Below are 25,316 nucleotides of genomic sequence, written 5' to 3'. Positions count from 1 at the left end.
GCAGGAGGGAAGTAGAGGTAAAAAGGATTCAAGTATGAAAGAAGTGAACAAGAAGAAAGGTTATGTTTTTCCCTTTTTACCTCATTTACAGGTTGGGAGGAAATGGAGGAGGCATTTGTGGCCTCCTCAACTGGGGAAGGAATGGAGGTGATCGATATGGTGCAGCCTGAGGACTCAGAGACACGGAGCAATTCAGCAGTGAAGGTTTTACTCTTGAATCTCGCTCTTCTCCTGGAGATTGTCCTTTTTTTATGCATGACATAGAGCATGAAATAATTTCTGTGATCGTGGATGATAACAATTTGAACATCTACCTATGTTTCATGATCACCTACTGGACAATACAGCTTATCTTCACCAACCACATCCCAGGGAATTGAACTAGAACACTGAAGATAAGGGCAAGGACCCTGTGCACATACTGAAAGTGTTTTCCTTTCTTCTTGAGAGACACAATAAATTCTCAGTACTTTTTTCTAAGCCAGACTTCCCTGCTTGCACTTCTCATATTTTCTTTGTGTAAAAACGTCATAGTTAATAAAAAGAACTGATTCAACTCACCAATTTCAGGGGTGAACCTGTCTTTTAAACGGAATATTATTAAATTCAACATATATTGGAAGAACAAGAAAAAAATAAAGCATATTCCAGGGAACTGTGCCTCCACATACACTTAACAAGATAGACCCCTCAAAATGCATACTGTCAGTAGCTTTTGCTTTTTCTAAACACTATAAACACAGAAGCCAAGTAGTCTCAGAACACTGAAACAATGTCTACATTACACACAAAGTGTTATGCAACATTATTTGCTATTGGCATCTAAAAGAAAAACTGTCTGGACATGCTGCTAGGAGAAAATCAATTGAAGGAGTGAAGGGAAGGAAGAGCATACTCTGTTTAAATGGTAACAATAAGCACGAGCCCAAATTTGTTATTTATAATGATGGTAAATAAGTCAAACTATTTTGAGGTATTCTTATTTATTACTTGTGAAGTTCAGCTAACAGTGCCGGTCATGTTGTGAACAGTACAAATACAGAAAAAAGAAACAGGCCTGATGATAGAGAGTTTGCAATCAAAGTAATTTTTTTTTCTCAGAAGCAACCAGTTTATTAGTATTTTTGTTAATTAATGAAAACAAAATCTCTGAACAGTCCATTCTTGGAAAACATTTTGCTCTGTTTGTCAGTACTTGAAAAGGATTAACACAGTTATTTTTACAATGCTTACATTGATAAGGGATGTTTCCACTTGCCATCACCCATTCCACAAACAATCCCCAGGCAGTCAATATAATAAGTAAAATAAAAATGTTCCCATAAACAAAAACAGTTTGAAGAGTATGCAAAAGGTGTCTTTTTTATAATTACTAACGTCGGTAAATTTTAGAACATTGGTATAAATTTTCTATTTATGAGAATGTGAAATAGATGTAGTTATTACACTGCTCTTAAGAATGTACTTTAGGCACTTCTGCTCCAAACCATGTTGCTTCTTACTCTGCTTTTGCTCTAAAGCAAATTAATACCTAAAATTCAATTTCAAGTAGAAAGTAAAATCCTGTAACAGCTCTACTCCTCTGCTTGGATGGTAAATGTTTACAAATGTAAGGAGAGAACCAGCTTCAGGATCCAGAGAAGCTCTTGGAATTCTAGTTGTTCAACCTTCAGAAACTTCTAGAAACCCCTGTGACTGTCCCACACTGCAACCTCTACCATATCCTCAACCCTAGACACTAAAAAAAAAGAGTCTTGTTGGAAAGAGAATCTGTTCTCAGCTCCCCAATCCCCCTACCATTAATGGGGATGCTTTCCTCTTTCCTCTTATGTCTGAGTTTTGCTGATGAAACAAAAACAGAGCAGAGAAGGCCTTCAGTAAACTTCATTATTAAGTGACTTACCTTTCAGCCTACAAATTGTAGCCACTGAGCCTTTCCTAGCACCTGTCTCCATTTATTAGCAAAAGAACAGAAGAGAATTCTTCCCTCTCTTGTAAGTTCTGTGTGGTTTGCCCGGTAACCCACAGGATTTTCCCAAGAGCTACTGTAAGATACAAACAAGTCTTACAGCTCCAGGTTGTTGACTTGCCCTTTCAACATGACAGTGAGGCTGCTGGAGCAGACAGGTAAATGCACTGAACAGAGGGACTAACAATGTAACAGTATTTCTGTACACAACTCCTCACAAGCTGTTGCCTACTAGAAACTGACCAGTCACCTTGCTGCCCTGAGAATTGTCACACATCTGGGACAGAGAGCTGAGAGCCTTGGAGGAGACCCCCTCCTTACGAGATCAGTTTAAGAATTTCCCTACCACCAAGTGCTGAGGAAAGGATAACAAGAAAACGAAGCCAAAGGAGTGAATAAGAGCACCATGTCACCCTAGAGGCCCTGAGAAGACGGTCATACTTTAATGTGCCAGGCCTTCCTCTCCCTGGGATCACATCTCTCTTCCTCCTTTTCCATGTGCATTACCAGATGCGACATTTGTTTTCTGGGTTCATTGGGGATCCACTGGGACATTGGAAGCTCTTGGAAAAGTCCTGGCTATTGCTGACAGGCCCAGACACACGAAGTGGCAAGGGACTATGTGGATCTGTGTTCAGGGAAGACTGGAGTTTCTCTGGATCCTGATGTCCACACATTGCCTGAAGGGAAGCAAAATAGAAAAGTCAGTTTGGCCGAAAGTCCTCGTGTGAACAAGACTTACGGCTTCTCACGCCTCTCACATCAGAGGGTGCTGGAGTAAACAAGGAAACATGCTTACGTGGCTGCCAACAATGTTCAGATCTTTCTTCTGATTGTTTTCCCTTTCCTTAAACTTCTCTGTTCCCATTTCACTCTCTGACAAGCCATCTGCACTTTTTCTATACTTCATAGTCCAGAACACAGAGAGTTTAGGCCACCCTGGCTAGGCTCATGCAACCTTGGACTCCATCTAAAATAGTGGTGAAGATGTCTCAGTGCCTAGATTCAGCTTCTTAAGTGAAATCAATGAGTGCTCATCAACAAAGGGGAGCACTTGCACAAAATCCCATTACTACTCAAGAGACTTGGGGGAGGATTATATGACTTTTCTGGTGTTAAGCTGGCAATCCAAGTCTTCATTCTCATTATTTCAGTCTTTATTTACCAACAAATGACGCAGTAGCTGCCAGACAGCCTCTGAAATGCAAATCTTGCCACCAAGACCCAATAAGCTGTTTATTTACACACTGCTCTGACTTAATGAACACACAAAACTTTTCCCTTTGCAGTTACACTGACTTACAAGGATGTGATTTTTTGAGCACAGAAATCCAACCATCTCTCATGAGGAACTTGACAGCACAGCTACGCATAGCTCCACAATTTGCAGAAATCCTTACTGCAGATTCCCACAAAAACCACAAACTATGTGTGCGTGTACTTCTAGTTCTCCAGCTCTAAATAACATTTGAACTCTTTTTTTCACTATCAGTCACTCAGAGTGACGTGACATGACATCCAGCCGTTCACCATGACAGAGAAGTGAATGAAGGAAAGGATGGACAGATACACTACTTTTGCAGTTAGGTTTCTCTTTCCATGTGTAGGATTACTCACAACAGAAAGGAAAGTAGTCAGAAGCTGGCTATGAAGCCTGCTTTCCCTGACACAGTTGGTCTGCTATGACTTAATTGTGGTGGATTTCAGTGCTTTGTAAAATATATATTTGCAGACAGGTCTTTTGTTAGCTTTGAGATCCATAACAGGTTAGGAGCTGTAAATATGAATTTTAGCTTCTAAATAAGATTCTGGATCTCGCAGAATCATTGGTCATTCCCAGTTCTGTGAAGAAGGAGAAAAGTGATTGAATATTGAGAAAGAGTGTGGGAGAAATGGAGAGTGAGAAAGACACACGATTAGCATTCATTACATGAGCAAAACTGAGGTAGAAAAGTTGATCATGTGAAAGTCCAATTTTAGGTAAATCCTTCTCTTCTTTGTGCTTTTTCATCCAATTCTTATAGGCCTGTGGAGAGATAAAAGGGATAATAATAAAGCTTCCTTTAGACAGTATTGCAAGCTCATGTCTTCTGTCAGTGAAATCTATTAATTTGATAAATATTTAATAAATTAGCAACTTTTTATCTCACTCTGAGGCTTTCTGCTGCTGGCCATGCCCTTAAAAAATCTAAAGTGGGAGAGTAACAATATAATTACTTTCTTTACCATTTCAGATGCTACTACACCGATACTACCACACACATTGTCATAAGATGTTGTAATTGTACTATAAAAGAATGAAAATTAGTTTCAAAACAAATCACAAATATTTGACTATAGATTAAAGAATTTCTACCTCCCAATGTCCTTCATGAAAAATGTAACAAGTACCGTCTTAGACCTAGGGGTCTCACACTACCCTCAGCAGTTAAACTGCTAAAGTACTGTATGAGGAAACAAAAAATTCTCTCTAAAGTACTGCTGAAAACATTGTTATAGTCATTTCACCACCACACAAAATTCTGTTTCATGTCTCAGCTTACTTCCTCAAGTATAACATAAGCGTATATACAATAGCATGCCTTTGTATGCATGACATAAACAGGGAAGTAAAGGTGGTGAAGGAGAGAAGCTGTCTTACATGGACATATAGAGACTATGAGCAAAGCTTTGTGAGGAACCTCTCTCTGGACTAAGAGAGGACATGCTGGGCTCATGCTTCACTGGCACAGGTGGTGTAAGAAACCTGGAACTGGAGAAGGATGTGGGAGAGGGAAGCAGCAGGGCAATCTTGTGTGTTATGTAGTGAGACTATGAGATTCCAGAAGTAAGAAAACCACAATACCTGGTAAGCGACAGCGAGCCCTCCAGTGTCAGCTGTATTCTCCAATAGTGTGAAGGTGCCATTGACATTAAAGCTGTAGCTTTCATAGTGTTCAACCAAGCAGTCTGTAGATCTTTGTAGTGCACTCCTGTTGCATGCAGGACAGTCCACAGGCAACACTGTGGGGGAAAAGTCCTAGAAGTAAAACTATTTATGGCATTCACCTGTGTTCCTCACATTAATCACTGATTCTTCCTAGTAACCAGCATGGACTGGAATGTGTTTTCCTTAAGTTCATCTAGCTCAATAATATATGTACACACTGATATAAGGACTGGGATTTCAGATCCTCTAAGCGAAAGTACCAGTGGGACCTAGAAGAGTAAATAAAGACACCACAGCCAGTACCCACCATAACCATAGAATGAGTGAAGAATTTCATGTGCCATGAAGACCCCGATGGCTCCAAAATTCACAGCACTGAAAAATAAAGATGAAAAGAGTGCTTTTGGAAAGAAAAAGAGGGCAGAGGAGCATTCTTTATAGCCACTGAGCACGACTGTGTGCTCCACAGGAGCATTCTGCTCTGGGACCCCACAGAAACACTTTGATTGTGTTGTCACTCAGATGTGTAAAAGTGCAAATACAAGTGTAAATTATCCTACCAATGCTTAAAATTGTATTATGGGCTTATTTTAAAGTATTTGTAGCTAATAAGCCATCATAACAATGAAGAGTCTATGAATGAGATTCTGCCTTCATTAGCTGTAATGACAGGTATTGTTGTTGAAGTATGTCCTTATTGACCCTCTACTGTCTGAAATGCTGCACAAACAGCAGCTACAATGGTAACCATACAAAAGCAGGATGTTTGGAGAAGCAATCTTGCAACTTTTGTCTAGTGAGAAAGAATACATAAAACTGGCAAGGCAAATTAAAATTATGATGATTTGACTGCAATTACTCTGGTCTAGCATTGGCAATCTTGCCACAAGCATGAGGTTGTCCTAGAGACCTCCAGTAGTTATTTCCAAATGGAATTTCTATGGTTCTATGCAATGAATTTACAGATACTCTCAAAAGGAAGAGAACACTCAAAATGCATTTCCATTATATGAAATTATGGACTCATTCTATCTTCCCGTGCACTGATTAACACAGCTGAAGCATGAAATTATCATACTGGATCATTACTTCATCACTGGGAACTCAGTAAGAGTTCTATAGCTGATAATTTATAAATGTTACTCAGAGAAGTTGTGGATGCCCCATCCCTGGAAGTGTTCAGGGCCAGGTTTGATGCGGCTCTGAGCAACCTGGTCTAGTGGAAGGTGTCCCTGCCCATGGCAGGGGGGTGGAACTAGATGATGTTTAAAGAAAGGTTCCTTCGAACCCAATTATTTCTATGATTCTATGATACTGTAACAATTGTACTGCTTTGCTGAGTTCTTGTTTTAAAAATTATCTTCATAGTCACCTGAATTAGCTTTTGCCAGTAAAGTTTAAACTCCAGAGCATCATCTGAGAAAATGCCATTGTACCAACTCACCAAAAGCTGATTAAGTTTTACTTATCAGTCTATTCAACTGAGGTGACAGTGAAAAGAATGTACTTTACTAACACTGAATACAAAAGGAATAAGAAGGCATAGACATTTTTCACAGAGGAAAAATACAGTGACAGCCCATACCACTGGAAAAAAAAATTATTTTCTACTATTCTTTTGAGATGTCCTTTTCTTCATACTATAATAAATTAATTAAATACTGCAAGGACTGGTGACTTCTAGATCACTACTGAGAAAATAATTACTTTTAAGCAATCTTAAGACATGTTTCTTTCAAACTTCAGCCTCTTGCCACAACGTGAGCTTATCTTTCAGTACAATGGTATTAGGACAAGTATCTATCCACTATCAGGCAAAAAGGACATTGAATGATATGTTTACAATCAACTGCTTGAAGTGCTTTTATTATCAGAAAAAATATTGCTTAAGAGATCTGTTCCATGTGATGAAAGAACACAACCAGAGGAGTATGATCTAGAGAAGTGTCATTATTGCAGGGGAAGACTCAGAATGAAACATCTATTTGCTTGGCAGAAAAGGTTTCTTAAAAAAAAATGAGAGAAGAACTGTGATACATTTGAAAAAGGCTTCTGACAAGAAGTTGCTCTGTGAGGCTCCTGTTTTCTCTGGGTTAGATTTCAGGAATCCTTGGAATCTAGAAAATGAGGGGCAAAGGTGAAATGTCTTCTTTGCAGTTAACCTACACATGACTTCTGCCTCTTTGCTCTGGAATAGTATCTTTGTCTTAGTTTAGTTTCACCTAGATTCTGATTTTGCTTCAGCAGAGTCAACGATCACTCACTCCAAGAATTCATCAAGCTTTAGAAAAAGCTGGGTTTCCCCCCGGGATGCAGTAAGAAAAACAGATTAAAGACAGACCACCCACTAAGATTCCTCCTGGAACCATGGTGCAGCCCAGGGACTACATTCAGCTTGAACCTCTTAAGCCCCTCCATACCTGGGAAACTCCATGTGGAAAAACGGACTGCGGAACATTCCAGCTGGAAAGACCACCATGTGGTGCCTTACTGAATAGTATGAATGCACACTCCAGGGGTGCACACGCCAGCTAGAAGCAAAATAAAAAGAGAAATTAGAGAATGTATTAACTCCTTATCTCAAACTTTGATCCTTTCTTGCACCGGCTTGCAAAAATAGTTCAACTGTTCACACAGCACCAGCAAATTATGAAATTCACATTATCTAGAGTTACAGGTGTTTGAAATAAATCTTCAGTTGTTTACAGATGGCCAGAACTAATAGCTCAGTTTTCATAGACATAAAGAGATTCTCCCTCACAATTTTCCTGACAAGTAAATTAGGATTAGTAACCTCCTGTGAAGTCCTGCACAGAATACTCTTCAGGAGGACTTAGGTCCAAAGCACGTCTGTCAATGCTGCCTTCCTTCTGAAGCATCCTATGTCCTGCCTTTGAGGTGACTCCACCAGCATTCATGTCATCACAGTGCTTTGCTGTTTGCTTTGTTGTGAAGCCCAGGAGAACCAGCTATCCCTCTTAATCAGGGGTGTATGGTCAAAAAAAGTGGGGTTTTTTCAGGGGTCTGGTGGTCTCTTCACAATGATGGGGTGTTTTGGTCGCATTGCTCAAGCTGAATGTAGGACAGGCTGCCAAATGCAAGGGTTTTTTTAAAGCAGGATGCAGCAATGCAGAGTTGCAGCAACATTCAGAACTGGTGAAACCACATTCAGAAGTACTGAGTCCAATTCTGCCCACTGGCCCCCGCCTGCCCTTCCTCCTCTTCCACAGTAAAAGAGAGCTATAGACATACAGCTATCACAGTTCTGAGTGACCTGAGCTAGTTGATCCTGCCTTGAGAAGGATTGGACTAGGTGATCCCAACAGGTTGATCTCCAACCTCAGTTGGTTCATAAGTATGTGATTCTGTTATATTTTTCAGATCACTATCTTACTTACTTATCCTGCGGGTGATGCTGAAGGAGCTTCAGGTAGGAATTTTCCCTCAATATTTTCAAGCAAGCCACCACATTGAGGAAAAAAGTGTCTTCATTTATCTCCAACTGAGGGAAAAGACAGGGAATGTGACTGTCACAGGGCATAAGCAAGGAATGAATTGAACAATTGAGAAAAAGAAAAAATTAGAAAAAAAAAGTCCCATGGATCAAAAAAGGGTTTATCAAAAGAGAAACCAATGGGATACTTGTAGGTTTTTTCTCTCCAAGTTCTAAAGACCTTCAATTTAAGATATGACAGGAATGTTATCTGAAGGCCAAACAGAACATACAAACAGGTAAAAAATTACTTCGATCAGGCCAGCCACTCTAAATAGGAGACAGTATAGGCAACAGCATAGAAGCAACAGATTAAGGTTCTCTGGCCCCATATGTTCCCAAAAAATGATAAGTAGGAAATGCGCTCCAGAGGTCATAGCCTCTTTTGTAAGCAGACAAGATAGCAGCTGATACAGGTAAACTGCCAGTAATGAGGCAGGCATGTTTACATTATATGCCTCACATTCTGGTATTCCAGGTTCACTTTGTCAGTCTGGAGTATGTGAGCTGGATAACCAATCTCCACTTGTAGTTTGGAAACCTAAAATAATAATAAACAAACAAACAAACAAACAAACAAAAAGAAACTTGATCAATAGGAGGCTTTACATTCTGCAAGTCCTTTTAAAGGCTATTTCCAACCAATGCAAGCAAGATCTGTGAGTCAGCTCTTTAAAAGGACAGCTACTCTGTTTCAAGAAGATATCTTGTCCTGGTGCTCTGCTGTCTCAATTCTACGACCTGAGGCCTAATGTTGTTCTATTCTTTTTCTTTGTATTGTCTTCTGCCATTCAGCTTTTTAGCTTTTAACCTTACTAGATGTATAAAATTGAATTGTATCTCAATAAAATTAATTCAGAGTATCTGTGGACAAACAAAAACTGAGCCTCTCTATGCCTACACATCAGTGTATGTGTACCTATGGCACTTACAAAACCACCTTCAATATTTAGTATGAATAAGACATCTATTTAAGATTGTGTGCCTGTAGAAGCAGGTAGGAATATATAAAGGTGCAGGTCTCTTCTCTTCCTTCTCCAAAGGCTTCAGGGAAAGGAAGGCCTCAGTACTTCCTGCCTTGTGCACGCACCAAGGCTTTAGCATTTTGGCGAGTCTGTTCATCCATCCACTCCACCTGATCCAGGCGGTCGTAGAGGGCATCTTGGATGGCAGAGAACATCTGCTCAGCCTGCCGTGGATAAAAAAAAGAAGGCATGGTCACAACTGCACAAAAACATTGCTCACTCTTAGCTACCATCTTCGCATGTTCCAGCAATTCAACCACAGAATAACTGAGGGAAAATTCCTTTCTTTTTGTGATGAAAGAAAATATTTCAGTTTCTACAGTGATTTAGGCTTAAGTTATTTGGCATCCAGTTTTTCCTCACAGGGCTCACTGTTCTCTCCCACACACCTTTTCATCTGGCCTCTCACAGTAACTTAGAGGGAGACAATTCCTTCTCATTCAATAATGAATAATTGTACCCCTTCATGAGCAAAATGAAAATTCAGTATCCACAAGTATTTCTTGCTGGTGTCTCCCTTTTGAAAATTATGGCAATCTGAGTTAATCCTTCTCAAAATTATGCTTTATTAATCAAAATTTATGCTTCACTACATGTAGTCTTGGTTTTCCCATTAGCTTTTCTTGGTGTTATTTACTCTTGCCACCTTATAGACTTCAAACTGTTTGCAAAACCTGATGCTACACTAACTTTCCTCAAAAGAGAAAGGAACTCTGACCATCACAGGATGAAAAAAAAGAAATCTTTTCCACACTGCAGGCAGGTGTTCTTTTTTACTGTAGATCCATTCAGAATGTTTTCATTTGAATGCTTAGTGTTCTTGTTGAGATATATCATGTTGGTGATGAATAGTGTTAACTAACTGTTAACTAACTCTTATTCCAGGGAGCACACAGAGATTGCATGCATTTGTACCGCTGTCATAGCTATTGGTACTGCACATATGACTTTTCTAACAGTTGGGACAAAGATAATAGCTGGTATTTAGCATTGATCATTCTAGAATGACAGCAATATCTTGTTCTGACATATTCCAAAAAAAGGAGGGAACTTGCGTAAGCAGAGGAATATATAAAGAGGCAGGAAACCTACACATGATTTTGCTGCCTTGATGTGGTCTTAAGGTGGCATGTCAAAAAAAGAAAGAGGTGAATCTGAGCTCTGCTTGGGGGTTAAGGTGATGAATACCTACAAATTTCTTGGTCTGCTCAGGGAAAATTTCTTGCACAATCATCTTCCCTAGAACTGGCTCAAAGAAAGAGCTGGTATCAGTCAAGCACTTCCTCCAGCGCTCAGCTAGCATCTGTAGGAACAAAGTAGAGACACATGAGAGTGAGGGCAAAGAACTAGGAAATCAGTAAAATGATATGTAGATGTGTGGTCGGTAGCATATGCACTGCTGACTAAGAATGACAGCAGTGAATATGTAATGTAGTTCTATTTAAGCTACCTCAGTAAACATTTCTACTAAAACATTTATTTCCTTATGATCTACTCCACTTACCTCAAGATGAAGATTTGTACGTTAGCAGAGAAAAATCCATAGAAGAAAGATGACCATCTATATATTTTTCCTACTCCATGATACAGTACACTCAGCTCTCTAAACTTTTGTGTGTCATGTCTACTTCCACATTTCTTTTGAGAAAAAAGAAGCACTTAATGGTTTGGGGAGAGTAGTTTTTCTCTCCAAATCTAAGAAACTCCATTCATCTAAGGCATCAAGGGAACATTCAGAAGGTATGACCTACAGTGTTCAGCTGTCAGGGAGGCTGAAGAAGCTGATAAAAGGCTGACTCACCATTCTAGATCCCATTTTTCCATAAAGGATCTTATACAGCTCCAGGCGTGCATCTTGGAATCGACTGTCAAGGGCTGGGGAGAGATTCCCAATCAGACAAACAATCATATAAATGTGAGGGACCCTGTAGGCAGAAGATTGAAGGCTGGTCACCATAAACACACAAGTGAGGCAAGCATCAGAGGAGCAACTTGAGGCAGAGAAATCCTAGGAACCTGAACAATGACAACAAAGAACTCTGAATGGAATACACCTGGATGCTATCAAAGGAGGATGATTGACAGGAGTCTACTAAAGAAACTCCACAAAACACTGTGGAGACTTAAAGGGTAACTGCCTGCTGGGGCACAGGATTCTTTACAGGAAGTTGGAGAAGGATAACTTTTAGGACTGGGTGAAACTTAGAGAATATTATGAGAGGTCTGTGGGATTCTGTAAGATTTATGATGGCATGTTTACAGGAAGGACCAAAGGCAGGGAAAGGAAAGGATCATAGTGGATTGGGAGAATATATGTGGGAAAAAGGAGAGGAAAGGTGGTAGAAAGGGATGGTTGAGCATAAACTTGTGCTTGCCAGGGCGTCTGTCTGATTGAGCTCTGCACATGGTCACCAGGATACATCCTATCTTATTAAATGCTGTTGTTAAGTAACATTCTACTCACTGTGTGTGGGGATGGAACTGGATGCTGGAGAGACAACGAGCCTGAGACTAGTGGAGGAACTTTGGATCCAGCTGGCTTCTGGAGAGAGCAGGAGTCTGAGAGCTGGCTATTGGAAATACTAGTGGTTTGGACCAGCTACTGAAAAGACCTGATAGGAGTGTTTGTAACAGGAAGACACCAGAGTACCAGCAACCAAAGTTGCAAGGGTTGCTTGCAAGTTTCTCATATATTCCATGCAAGACTCATATATTCCGTGTGATATATCCAAGTGGACACCAGGAGATCTTGGCCAGCTTCGTGACAGACTGAATACCTAAGACCAGCTATTGGAGTGAGCCGTATCATGTGTGTGCACACATATTTCACTAGTATTGAGCAATCCTGATCAGCTGGAGCTGAGGAATAGGATTAGTCTGGGTTCATGTTTGTATGAGTGCTATGGGTGGATGGGTGCCAGTCAATACACTGTGTTCCCTCTCTGTGTGACACACATAAATATATTATTTTATATGTGTGTTCAGACATGGTACATGCATATGCAAGCCTATTGGGAATATATGCTAAGCCATAGCACTGGCCAAACCTGTGGATATAAAGCCACAGCAGTCTTGCAATTGTTAGACTATTGGATTTAGCAGCCTCTAAGACAGACCTATTAAACCTATAGTATTTGAAGTAAATATTTCTTGGGGCATGAGCAATCATAGCTATCGACTCCTACCTTCCCTCGTGCCATTTCTTGATGAGCTGTGACATTTCTCTTAAGTAATCCATGTCATGCACTGCAATTGGCTGAGAGAGGTTCATTGGCATAGGATGGAAGACAGCCTGGAGACATGCCAGCCAGTCAATAGCAGGTGCCTTTTCCTGCAAGCAAAACAAAACTTACATGCTGAATTATGAATCTAAACTCGCTCACAAGAAATAACAGGAAAACTAGGATAGTCATCGTAATACTGTTAAGAGATACTTTTGACAAGTTAAATTGTTTTTATAATGTGTATCTTGAAGAGGGGAATTGACTTTTTTGAAAGGGAATTAGCGCCGGGGAGGGGAGAGAGTTGTGGGCCTGAAAAAATCCTGATTGTCAGTTAAAGACCGTAAGTTAAAGGGTTATTTAAAGCTCAACAGGCTCCAAGTGTAATTTGCAAGACAATGGCATGTAATAAGAGTGTCTGATATCTCTTTTCATCTGGATCTTCAGAATGAAGACATGAATGTCACGTGTAATTGTGTTGCTCAAATTCTAAGGCACAGATACCTGTAGCTCCCTAATGGTAGTGCGAAAGAACAGCATCCCCCTCTGCTGTCTTTTCTGCAGTGGGGTGACAACTCGCTGGAGGTTAGAGATGAAGGACAAGGTCTTGGAAAAGGAATCAGTGGGATCATCCTCTGTCCCTCCAAGTAGGACCCCCAGTTTCTCCAAATATGAAAGATACACACGGAGAACCTGCAATACAGAATATGTGACCAGTGGAAGATACATGACTGAAAATTAGTCACTCCATCCATCCATCCATCCATCCATCTTGACCGTATAAACTTCAATCTTTGAAAGCTACTGCAGGCCCGCCCCATTCCTAAAACTGTCTTCTTTCTGCAACATCCTTATGTAATTATTCATGTGGAATACACCTTGCCAAGTACAGTTCCTCTCTCAGTGAGGAACACTGAATTCCCAAAAGATTATTTTTTCTCACAATTACTTCACAATTACAGCTCACAATTACTTCAAATACTTGAATAATTTTAGAGATATAGGCCTGCCATCTCTGGAGTCAAAGGAGAGAAATTCAGTGATATAATGAGCCAGCTTTTCAATGGAGAGAAAATGTCAACTTCTTGTTTCTATCTTCATGAGGTTTCAGAGTAATGTTTATGCTGGCTCAGGGGTTTTATTGAGGACTTTTCTGAAAAGCTCAGAACAAGAAACTGAAATAACTCAGTTTATATGAATTTGGAGAAATGACAGGGTTTATTTTGTTGCAATGTCCCAAGATCAAAGTTGTTTATTGTTCCCTCAACTTATATTCAAACTTTTTAAAATATGCCTTAAAATGCTAGCTATCCCTCCCTACAACACACAAATTTTGTTATAAAGCCTTATTTTGGACAAAAACATCTTTTAAAAAACATTCAGGCAAGGCAAAAGCTAAAATGAAGCCCAGATTCAGATTACTTAGCAAGTAGAAATTAAAATTATAATTATAACATTCTGTTTCTACACTAGAAGTTTTCAACTTGGGATCTAAAATGGGCTACATTTTACAATCTATCCTTTGGAAAAGTAGAGTTTTGTAAAGAATTCCATCTGGATGCATTTTCAGAGGTCACTGACCATAACCCATGGAAACAGACCACTCTGAACCAGGAGGTAATTCAAGGAGATCCCTGCATCAAATAGCTATATCAGAGCTTCAGGCTCTGATATGTTACCTTAAGATAATTTTTCTCTTTGAATTCACTCTCAAGTGGAATCTCAAACTCAGGATGGTCAATCTGCAAAAAGGAGTAAAGGAAAAACTTATTATTATTTTCAGAAAGAATGGAAATGTGAGGATATTTTGGTAATCAAAAATTATCATGGAATTTGAAATGTTATTAACTTGCTTTTACTTTTGGAAAATGTTTGTAAATTCTTCAGAGAAGAACAAAGGCTTAACTTGAGCAAGCCTTGGTCTGACTCTTTACTCACAGGGCTTCCTTGATAATGCTCTTTCTTTAGCATACTCACCTGAATAATATTGGTCTTGGGGTCAAACGGACTAGGTCCCACAAGGACTCTAAAAAATGGGAAGGTGCTGTATCTGCCCATGAGAATCTGAAGAGTTTCATTAAAATCTTTTGTTTCCCCCACACCTGTGTTATGCCATCCACCAACCTAGAGAGAGACAAAAATGCTGCAGGTGAGAAAAACGGGTTGGATCTGTATTTAATTTTTTTTCTTTTACACCTATAAGCTTAGTCATTATGATAACTGAGAAGCAACAGAGCAAAAAGCACCAGGGGAAACTCATGAAGTGTTCTACATATGCTGCTGGCTTTAAAATGACCTGACACTTTCCCCTAAGCAAAGCAATGAACTGCAAAATGACACAAGGAAAAGGAATTGTAATTAGCAACAGAGTAAAGTGTGCAGGAAAAAATACTGGGTAAGCAGGAGACAGGAAATAGGTCTCATTTTTCTGAAGCCATTCAGAAGGACAAACAGGGATCAGCGATTAAAGGTCCCACCTCCCTGACAAGCAGATTCATAGGTGGGCCTGTAGTCACTGTTCCTCCTGCTGGAAGGTTCTGCATCCTCTTTTGACACAGGGCCTAAATGCTCTTTGTCGGAAGGAAGAATGTGCAGCTCCCCTTGGCATTGAGAGGAATCTCCCAGAATGGAAAGAGAAGGATTTTCTCCTTTAAACAAGCTCTCTTGGAAGCCTTGACTACTGAATGATCATCTAATTTTAGACACAAAAATTTCATCCATTCCAGGTGTTCCCTGAATATTGAACTGAATTTCTGAGATTAAACATGATCCCTCTTTGCAGTATTGGTTTTTTTGCCATCCTTAAGTAATACATAAGGTCATGAGGAAAGATTCAAGTACCTGATGTCAGAAAATCAGTTCTTGAAACAGCATTTAAAGCTACAGGATTTATCACTTAGAAGTTGTGCTGTGAACCATGACTAGGGTCAGATTCTAGAAAAATTACATCATGTAGGACTGTATGACCCTAACTGCCCATTTTCCTTCTCCGTGCAGGAATTCTCTTCCTGAGGGAGAGGAAATAGCACAAACATTCACCTGATTTAGGAGGTCCTTCAACGTCTGAGCTCCTTGGGATTCTATTCGTTCAGTATCCATGCAGGAACGATAAAATTTCATTGCTTTCTCCTTGGCTGAGCCTCTTATCCCAAACTGTGGACTTTCTGAAGAAAAAAAGTAGATTTAAAATTTAAAAATAAGTTAAAAAAGAAGTTGGGACAGTATTAGAGCAGAGAACGGTTTTAAGAAAATACTGTACTTTGATCCAGAACATTTTAATAAATACATCCACATTTCCCACAGTGACTCAAAGCAAGGGACCTTCTAGCGCCATGACTCTTCCTGAGACCAAATATGTGAGTTTCTTTGCATGGAAGCAGGAGTACAACAGGAAGATGGTGCATATCTAGGCTTCAGTCCCCCACAGAGACAGGACACATCATCAGAGTGCACTTTCAGACTAGCAGAGCAATAATGGCCTACTTTGACAAGGCAACAGGAAAATGGTTTGGGTTGCTGTCAGAATTTTAAAGCGTGACTTTCATCTGTTACACTTGGCAAGGGGAATTAAAATGTTTAAAATGCAGCTACTGTAATATGACATGCTCAAAAACAAATCTGTGCCTGTAATGATAGAAGAACAAAGAGAGGGGACTCAGTCCCTGTTAGGAATGATTGTGCTCTCAGTTACTACTATTGTCAGCTCTGACCGAGGCAGATGCCGAAGGTAACACACCAATCATCTGTCCCTACCTAAAAGCCTTTTCAGGATCAACAGGTTTTCTTCCAACAACACATCAAATACATTTAGTGATTCTTCTCTGATTCTGCTTGACTGTTTGCCTTCCCATCTGCCACAGGCATATTTGTAGAAGTTCTCACAGGGGTTTACAGTGTCATTCCTAGAATTCAGAAGTCTTTCCAATAGACCAAGATCTGACTCAGCATCACAGGATCCTGAAGAGGAGGTAAATAAGAGAGAACTGAGAAGTGACAGCGGAAAGTGAGAGCAACTCTGAACAAAACACTTTTAGGGGACATTTACCCCAAAAGACTTTTTTTTGGTACAAGCTCCTCTGCATGCAGTGTTGAATTCCTTGTAAGGTATTGCTGAATATGGATGAAGTGTGTTTTCTCTTTCACTTCCCAGGGAGATTGTCCTCTGTTTGTACTATCTAGGCAGCCACAAGTTGGATTATTTTGCATTTTCAGTGTCCTTCCCCTGGATCAGCCAAATTTGGCCACATGATAAACAAGAAACAACTGATGGTGTCAACACGTGATGAAAGGGAAGGACATAGCCCAGTGAAAGTAATGACATAAGATTAAAACAACTTTTTTTCAAGCATGGGAAACATTTCTCAGCAATGACATTTGCCAAAAGAGGACAAGGACTTTCTAGAATATCTTGCTTCGATCTATAACTCTCTTTTTCTTAACTGCTGCAAATCACCAGGTATATGTTCTCATTTTAGTTCAGTATCTTATATCAACATCAGATCAGATCCATTATTTACTGAAATAATCCACTTGTAAATCAAGGTGAGACTTCCCATACTATGGTTTCAAAGTTGACATGGGAGAAGGTAGGCAGAGTAGAAATGGACTAGATCTAAACTAACAGTTTTTCCTTGGTCTCTGAAGTGAACTGTCTCCAACACATAACAAGAGCTAAAGAAAAAAGCTAGGCAAAGAGTTAACAGTGCTTATTTTGGAGCAGGGAATACCTGTATCCACCAATATAAATGCACCTTCAGTATTGAGCTTTCTATATGCACAGACATTGACATGGACCATTCTGCAGATAGTTCTTTAGCAAATTTGGAAGGTAAATTAATGTTTCTGGTCTATACTCACAGCTTCTCCATTAGCAAGAAACTATAACTTCTTTTACTCTATGACTGCACTGATCTGTACTAGAAAACCAGGACTAAACTTAAGTCAGAGATAAAAGTGCAGAGGAGGAGCTCCAAGTGTCAGATTCAGTTCTGTTTCCTGACTATAGACAGAGCAGAACACACTGATGAGGTGCAAGACAATAAAACGCTGCTCTCCCTCTAAACTGGGCTCAGGCATATTAAATGGCAGGCAGAGGAGAACAGATGTGGAGGATCTCTCCCCACTGTGACCCAAGGAAGAGGTAGAAAAATGTACCTTTTTGACAAAAAGTGTTATGATTCCTGGAGATTCTGAAAGTCTGGTTCTTAATACTGATGTTAAGCTTAAAACAGTGGAGGCAGGTAAGAGATAAAGGGGTCTTAAAATGGGGTGGATGAGGAAGAATAGAAAAGGGTATCTCATATTATACCTAGAGCACAAGTCATCATGAGGTAGGTGATAAGCAATGTAAACCCAAGGAGAGTACTGAGAAGAAGTGCACACAGAAGTACGCTTTTCCCCTGAAGGCATCGTTCTTTCTTTGCACCTGTTCTCAGCTCCTGGTCACAGGTCTGAAGAGACAGAAAAAATTAAGAAAGAAAAATTCATATTAAGGTTAGCACTGATAATATACTCCATCTCCCACCTAATCTACTAGAAAATCACTCACAGGACTACTGCCAAAACGCAATAGTCATCCAAGTCATCTACATGACTGTATTCCCAGGGGCTTTCTCACTTCCTCATTTCCCTTTCTTTTCAAGCTATAACTGTTGCACAGTGTTATGAATTATGCATTGAAAATCCAGCTTGCTATGAGGAGATTTGTCCCTCCATGTTTCATTCTGTTTTATGGAATCACCTTGCATGTACTTCCTGAATATATCAAAGCCTTTTTGCATCTATAAAACTAGTAACAGGATGGCTAGGACTGGTGGTTCTTTATACTGCTACAGTCTGGCAACCTGAGCACTAATTTCAGATCTCTCCTGAAGAAATAAAATACTGCATCCTAAGCCCTCAAGTCCAGTTCAAGTGAGAGAAAAGATTTGTTCTGTTCTACAAACTGGAGTAAGCTGTAAATCACTGAGAAGATCTTATATACAGAGAGGTCTTATCTCACTCTAATTTAGTTTTGTTCATAATCTAGGTGTGTCTTTTTAGTCAGTGGAACAGCCTAGGCACCTAATGAGTACACCTTCTGTTTTAGATATCTGTTTTAGCATGAGCTGAAGCATTCTCCAGAGTTATTTGTCCTTTTCTCTGTTGACTGCAAAGGAAGCTAGATGACTATCATAGGATACACCCCTAGCATCTACCTGGATATAGTTATAGGAGATGACATTTTCTCTGGGTGTTCACTCCTTCTGCATACTTTGACGTACATAAGACTGGAGAACAGCAGTTTACAAAAGAACAGACATGTGAATGCATGCTGGTAATATATAAAGAAAGGGAAAGAACTGAAAAAAATGAAAAGTGGAATGACTAAATAAGAATAAACAGTGAGAAAGGGGAGGCAGAAGGAGGGAAAATACCCCAGAAGATAATGGAAAACCTCAGCTGTAGCAAGGAGAAAATCTCATAGCTGTGAAAGCTGATGGAAGTGCTACTGGGAGAGTCCTACATGTCAGCGTCAGGGCCTGTCCTGTACTGTCCCCACAGGCTCAAGTTTAGCTCCCTGTTCTATCCTGGTCCTCTGATACAAGAAATCTGTTTGAGAAACCTTGTCAGGCCTTGGAACTCTTTGAGGCAAAGCAAGAGGCAGCCTTAATGAACATGCCCCTTCTTCACTTGGCCTTTCTCCTGTGCAGTCTCCATCTGAGCTCTGCTGCAATGGCAGCCATGCCTTCATCTGGACAGGCATGCCACTGATCTGGGTCCTGACCATAACCTACAGACTTGATTCTGCAGGTTTGACCTGGAACCTGTCTCCTCACAAGGGACTTGCCTGGCAATCTACACTCTTGGTTGACCCTGGGCACTGTCACCAGGCCTGCCTTACACCCATACTGGCGTGCACCCCATGCTTTTTGAGGCATTGCTTCTTGCCTGCCTAGTCATGACTCTCAGGTTGCGGACTGTCATCTCTCTTCTCATGCTCCCTTACATGCAGTAGCTAAACCGCATTTGTCACCACACTCAGTATCTATGTTCTTTGCCACAAAACACGGAAACATGGATCTCAACAAAAATCACAAGAAATGGAGCAAAATCTTACAGGAATTAAGTACATCACAGTATATACCCTTTCACCTAAGGGAACATTAAGGAAATGAAGGAGTCTGCTGTTAATCATCTGGACTAATATACTACGGTACAACTTCTGCACAAAAACATTAACAGAACAGAAAACAAAAATAAGCAATAGAAAAACAGACCTCATAATTTTATAATCTTTCAAATGTGCATTTTATTCAATCTTGAATAAAAGCTTCTCAAAAGCTTACTCAGCTCCTGGAAATTGCTAACAAGAGTTGAATGCCTAACTGCTTTTCTTGTATAAATCCTATTCTCCTAACTTCTTCAGCAGGATACAGAATAACTAAATGGAGAGCAAGTACTTACAAGTGACTCCTGACATTAGAAGGTACTAGATACAGAACATGATCATACTGGCAAGGTACAGTGTACAAACTACAAAGGAAGAAATTCCTTTCATAAGCCCCTGTAGCAAAACACTTGTTTGAGTCCTGGAGTAAGAGAGTAAGTGTCACAACTTAACAGTATGGTAGGGAAGTGAGTGAAAGAAAATTAGCTTAGCTGATAAAGGAAATAGAAAAACTATTCTTTGGCATGCAAGCCTTCATGTCTCACCATTTAGGAAGAGTGAATGATTCATGATTTACATTCACAATTCTCCAGACTTCTCTGTTGCAACAGACCTTGTTTTTCACACTGAAAATCCAGCCTATTCCTACCATGAAATAATAGTAATTTTGCAATTATTTGGTTTCATGTTATCAGAGGACACCTGTTTCTCTCTTTTGAGTAATAAAAGGCATGGCTGTGGAGATGCTAACAAGAAATTGGTATTTCAAGACTGTTGATGCAATTTCTTATGAATTTCTGCTTAACAGTAGTTCTATTTCAGGCCCATACATTATGTTTATTTTGAAATGCAAAATGCATCACATAACAGATTTTTAAAAATCTCTAAGAGAAACAGCACTGCCCCCCTAAGTCTCCATTGCGAAACAACTAGAGAAGTACCTGGCTGAGAGCAGCATGCCCAAAATAATAACATAGCACAAACGAAATGACAGGGGAGTGGAAATGGGCTGTGGACCTGTACTTAGAAACTGGATTATGGCCGGTGTTATGTGAACCATAAGCATAAAAGGCGTTCTTCAAACACTTCACCTTCCATAATAAATGTCTTTCTAATCTTGCCTCTGTAACTGGGTTTGAGAGAAACAGTGGACCTACATAAACAGAGAAAAAAGAGGAGGGCAGTCATATTTAGTTCTCCTTTATGTCTTTTTCATGACAACAGCTGAAACAAATCTAGACACACAAATACCTGCTCTTTCAATACTCTTATACAGATGGTGACCTGAGCAAAATCCCCATCAGACTCTTTATCCAGAATGAACTTCACTTTTATGCCACACTGGATTAAGTGGTTCATACGCACTGAAATACAGACCCCTTCCTAAGTGAGTGATTCTTGGCCAAGGCAGGAGTGTGGATTGAACTAGATGGAACCAGAGGTGGCATACCAACACTTCCAGGGCACAGGCTGCAGGAACATTACATAGCTTACAGGAAGCAGCAGCACTTTATTGTGGTATGTTTTGAGACCTGGTTGCTTCATCCACCATGCTCCATATAAAGATACAAGTGAATGGGTTGAACAAGACAGTGGAAAAGGATAAAAATACTTCAATCTCTGACAGGGCTTTTCCTTATAGGCCTCACTTATGGATGAGAAGAATAATCAGTATTTGCATAAAGATGAATGCAATTTCCAGTACAGCTTCTGTTCTTTCATGTTTTTAAGCATGTGCAAAAGCTCAAATTTAAATGGCCTCACTGTAGCTAAGTAAAAACAAGTGGCTGTAAAATCGTTAAAAGATTAATTTTAATTTTTGTAAATTAGAAACATTAATAATTATAAACATAATTATAATTATAAAATTATGATTTTAAATTAATGTACTCTATGTATTGTCTGATTCAAATGTGAGCATGACTTAGGATAGCAGAATCATGACAAGTACTGTTATCACTAAAGTAAGAACTGTTTGATACAACTAAACCAGCCAAAGAATTTGATTTTCCTTCAGCATCTCCTTCTTTCTGTTTGTGAGCCGTTCCTGAGTTCTGAAGTGAGATTGAAGTTACTCTGCCTAATTCTTCCTCACCTTGCATTTTCACAATGTTTAGTGTATTACAGAAAAAAAAGCATCTAGCTTTCATGAAAATAAAGTAAATTAAAATAAAGAGATCAAAGGCAGAGAGAATTTGAGTTATTTTTCATAACTATTTACCAGAAAATTTAAAGGTATTATTTTTCAGCCAGTAGATTATTAATGAATTATCGACTTTGGCTGTTACCCAAATTGTGTTTATCACACTGCTCACATGGATGACATATTTTCAGACTAATGCCCCAATACCACAAAAACCTTCATTTTCTTAAATTTATCTTTTGTCAGCAAATTATTTAAGCACATAAATTGAGCCCATTAAATGTCATTTGAGAAATATTTTAGCCTATGTTTGAAATAGAGTACCTGCTCACATGAAATATGAGACAGAAAGATTGCTGAATTATATTCTGGAATACTAAAATTGTAGACCAAAACTATGGCCAACGACTAAAATTATGATTATGGTCTGATCTTCATCACACAGATATTTGGGAATAGATATACAAAACAAGCATTTCTTCAAATTCTTCAGCTGTAAAAATGCAGACAAGATAAAGATAAGTGACCGTTTGCATTACAGCAACAGTCACACTGAACAGATCTCAATGTAACAACACATACAAGTTTCTGTGTTTGTATTACTTAGTAACATAGAACACTTATCTCTGTTGCCCTTGAATGTTCTGTACTTTTTAGCAACCTTGAGCTAACAGTTCAGTGCAATTTGTCTGTACATATGCAATTAAGGCTTTGCTAGCTGTTTATATAAGACATCAAAGCAGAAAAAGGATACCATGCTTCATGGGAAGCAATTAGGCTCACCATGTCATTCTCACATTCCAAAAACTATGCCTTGCTTATCCACAGTTATTTGGGGGGGGGGGAGGGGAACTGCACGTTTCTGTGTAAGTACTTTCTTATAATACCCTGCTGAAAAAATGGAGATAGAATAAAAGATGTCATTATTTTTATTGTTGTTGTTGTTTTCATTATTACTACTACTAATACTTTTACTATTACTATTATTACTTGTTGTTCGGTGCTTCAAACAGTCCTCAGAACAGCCATTATGGTGACTAACAGGAAGGGCAAGAACCCCTAAATCATGGCACCATATCCCACATCATTAATTCTGAGACCCAGACAAGACCTTTCTGGATACAAACTGAGTCAAAAACTCAACTACCGCGGTCCTCCAAGGCAATAAGCAGTGTAGCTATGAAAGGGGAAGGAAAAGAGAGGTGAGCAATGAAGGTCCCTGAGCAGACTGCAAGACAGACCCATTTCCTTACCTGTGGAAGACTGCTCATCCTTGTCACTGAGCAGGCGTTGCTCCTGCGGCTACCACAGTTGTGAACTCTGTTTACTTGGTTGCTATCAGTCTTCTGGGCCCACACACTTAGCGAAGTTCAGAGACAATCTCGTCTTCCCAGCTTGGCTGTTTGCTGTGGGGAGGAGAAGAGAAAGGAAAAGCTCTGAGAAAAACACCCTTAGAGAAAATGGGAGGGAGGGAAATAGTGTTTCTGCAACTCTCCGCCCACCTTCTTAACACCTCTACTCCTCATAAAAGAATATTTTTCTTCCCCTTCTGTGTCTCTGTGACCCACCTGCCCTTCTGTCTCTTGGAGCTCCACCGAAATCTTTTTGAACAGAAGTATGTGATTCTCTATCTCCCTCTGCCTCTTCTCAGCTATTTGCTGTTTCTCTTCTCTCCAGCAGCCTCACTATCCTGCCCACCCAACAAGCCTGTTTTGGTCTGATATTCTCCCTGCCACTAGCCTGTTTCAACCTGCTGCTGCTCTGGGGCCCGGAGGCTTCTGCCTATTGCTAGATAGTGTGGGGTACAGATCCCAGCGCTCCTCCTCCCACAAGAAAAGCCAGGGTGCTGACTTGCTTCTTGCTCTCTCTCTCTCATCTGCACCCTAGTGTCCATTCGAGGGGTGAACACCACCTGACTCTTTCTCTTTCCCATTAAGAGGCATTAAAAAAAAAAATCATTAATTACTTATTCTATTTACAGTTATTCATTGTTTCTCAGGTGATGGCCAGCCTGTGTGTCTTTGCTTATTTAAGGAGGCACAGTGAGAAGATTTGGGAGGGAGGTTTCTCTGCTTTGAGGACTGGGAACCTGGCTCACTTCTCTGGCACATTAAAAACTGAGTAGTGGATGTTGGGATTTGAGACCTTCTCAAGTGGCAGCTGTGAGCTGAGAGAGATGGTGGGGACTAGCTTGGTGTCAGCTTCCAAAGTGCTTGAAACAAGCAGAATACCAGGATGGAACTGTTCACTCCCCATCTTGCTGGTCTCTGAGGGGAGTATGATATCTTGGTTCACTAGTCTGAAGATAATTTGGTATCTGCTCAGTTGTTCAGAGCTCCCATCAACCTGATTTTTTCCCTATTTCTGTACTGCTTGCATAATTTCTTAACCCTCCACCATCACAACAGATTTCTTATACAGCTGAAACCAGTTACTTACTCCCAGCTGTTTTTAGCATTCGGGTTACTGGTAACTGTGTATTTCTATATTTACCAAACAGCTCTAAATACAGTAAAAAAAGTCCTTGCATGCTGACAAAAAGATCCCTACCGACCTTTCCTTCCTTGCAGTGTGTCACTTCCCTTCAGCTTAACATCAGGATCTGTTTTGCAAATACTTCTCACATAAATTGGTTGAGATTTGACTTAATGAAAGTAACAAGACAGTCTTTTGTTAGCCACAAGTAAGATCTTACAGTGAAGATACCTTTGTAAACTGTCTGGAAAAATTTGTTCATGACAATATCCAGTTTATTTATCTGTCTTAACTGTATCTGAACTCTTCTACCTTCATAATTGCAGCATCTAACAGCTCCCAAGCTTTATGTAATGAAGCAAATTTCACTTCTCTTTTCTCTTTGAGCACTATCTAGGTTTTAAAATTTGCTTGGGCAAGGAATTTATTGCCTTTTTTGGTTATAAAATGGTTATGATAATTTTGAACATAATGTAATTAAAGCAAGTAATAAAACCTTGGCTGAAGTATTCACTTTTAAAATGACACTTGAGAAGACAAAAAAAGCCTTTTGTCAATATGCTGTAAGCATATGATTGCAGTTAATGTGGTTTCACATACCAGTATCTTTTAAACAGGCACTGTCATCTCCTCTTGATTAAATGAAAGTTTACCACATAATTTGGCAAAAAATTACATTGATATTGCCACAATGCATGAATTATGCCACACATGCTATCTAGAAACACAGAATGTGCATGTATGGATGATTTTTACAAGACCTTGTAAACTAATCAGGACGCCTCCTGAAAAGCAGATGGATCACAACTTCATTGCAAGAGTGCATGGAATGTGTCAGGAAAGGAAATGCACTCCTCTCTCAGTGAAGAGCATGGCTCTTTGAATTAGTACATGTTTCAGTGGTGCTGTGA

The 25,316-nt window shown here is 39.7% G+C and overlaps 1 protein-coding gene across 6 annotated transcripts in view; it reads right to left on the bottom strand.

Moving 5' to 3' along the window:
* Positions 1-964: 964 nt before the first annotated feature.
* Positions 965-25,316, bottom strand: part of KEL (Kell metallo-endopeptidase (Kell blood group)) — a 28,733-nt gene continuing 4,381 nt past the window's right edge. The window contains exons 1-19 of one of the 6 annotated variants that reach the window (XR_004238145.1): positions 23,499-23,760; positions 23,184-23,336; positions 17,946-18,087; positions 16,391-16,594; positions 15,677-15,801; positions 14,615-14,761; positions 14,317-14,379; positions 13,142-13,330; positions 12,602-12,747; positions 11,218-11,341; positions 10,609-10,719; positions 9,482-9,580; positions 8,855-8,932; positions 8,297-8,400; positions 7,319-7,429; positions 5,206-5,273; positions 4,815-4,972; positions 2,769-3,995; positions 965-2,649 (exon numbers count right to left, since the gene is read on the bottom strand). Coding sequence is in view for 5 of the 6 variants with exons in the window: in XM_032098848.1 (XP_031954739.1) it covers positions 2,473-2,649; positions 3,900-3,995; positions 4,815-4,972; positions 5,206-5,273; positions 7,319-7,429; positions 8,297-8,400; positions 8,855-8,932; positions 9,482-9,580; positions 10,609-10,719; positions 11,218-11,341; positions 12,602-12,747; positions 13,142-13,330; positions 14,317-14,379; positions 14,615-14,761; positions 15,677-15,801; positions 16,391-16,594; positions 17,946-18,087; positions 23,184-23,201 (2,160 nt within the window). In the remaining variant the exon portion in view is untranslated. Of the gene's footprint in view, positions 2,650-2,768; positions 3,996-4,814; positions 4,973-5,205; positions 5,274-7,318; positions 7,430-8,296; positions 8,401-8,854; positions 8,933-9,481; positions 9,581-10,608; positions 10,720-11,217; positions 11,342-12,601; positions 12,748-13,141; positions 13,331-14,316; positions 14,380-14,614; positions 14,762-15,676; positions 15,802-16,390; positions 16,595-17,945; positions 18,088-23,183; positions 23,337-23,432; positions 23,761-25,316 lie in introns of those variants that run through there. The other 5 variants (XM_032098848.1, XM_032098847.1, XM_032098849.1 and 2 more) reach the window with 5 other exon arrangements.

Source organism: Corvus moneduloides, chromosome 2 (genome assembly GCF_009650955.1).
Source record: "Corvus moneduloides isolate bCorMon1 chromosome 2, bCorMon1.pri, whole genome shotgun sequence".
Lineage (NCBI taxonomy): Eukaryota > Metazoa > Chordata > Aves > Passeriformes > Corvidae > Corvus > Corvus moneduloides.
Note: the sequence above shows the minus strand (reverse complement) of the source record. Positions and strands in the feature narration are given on the sequence as shown.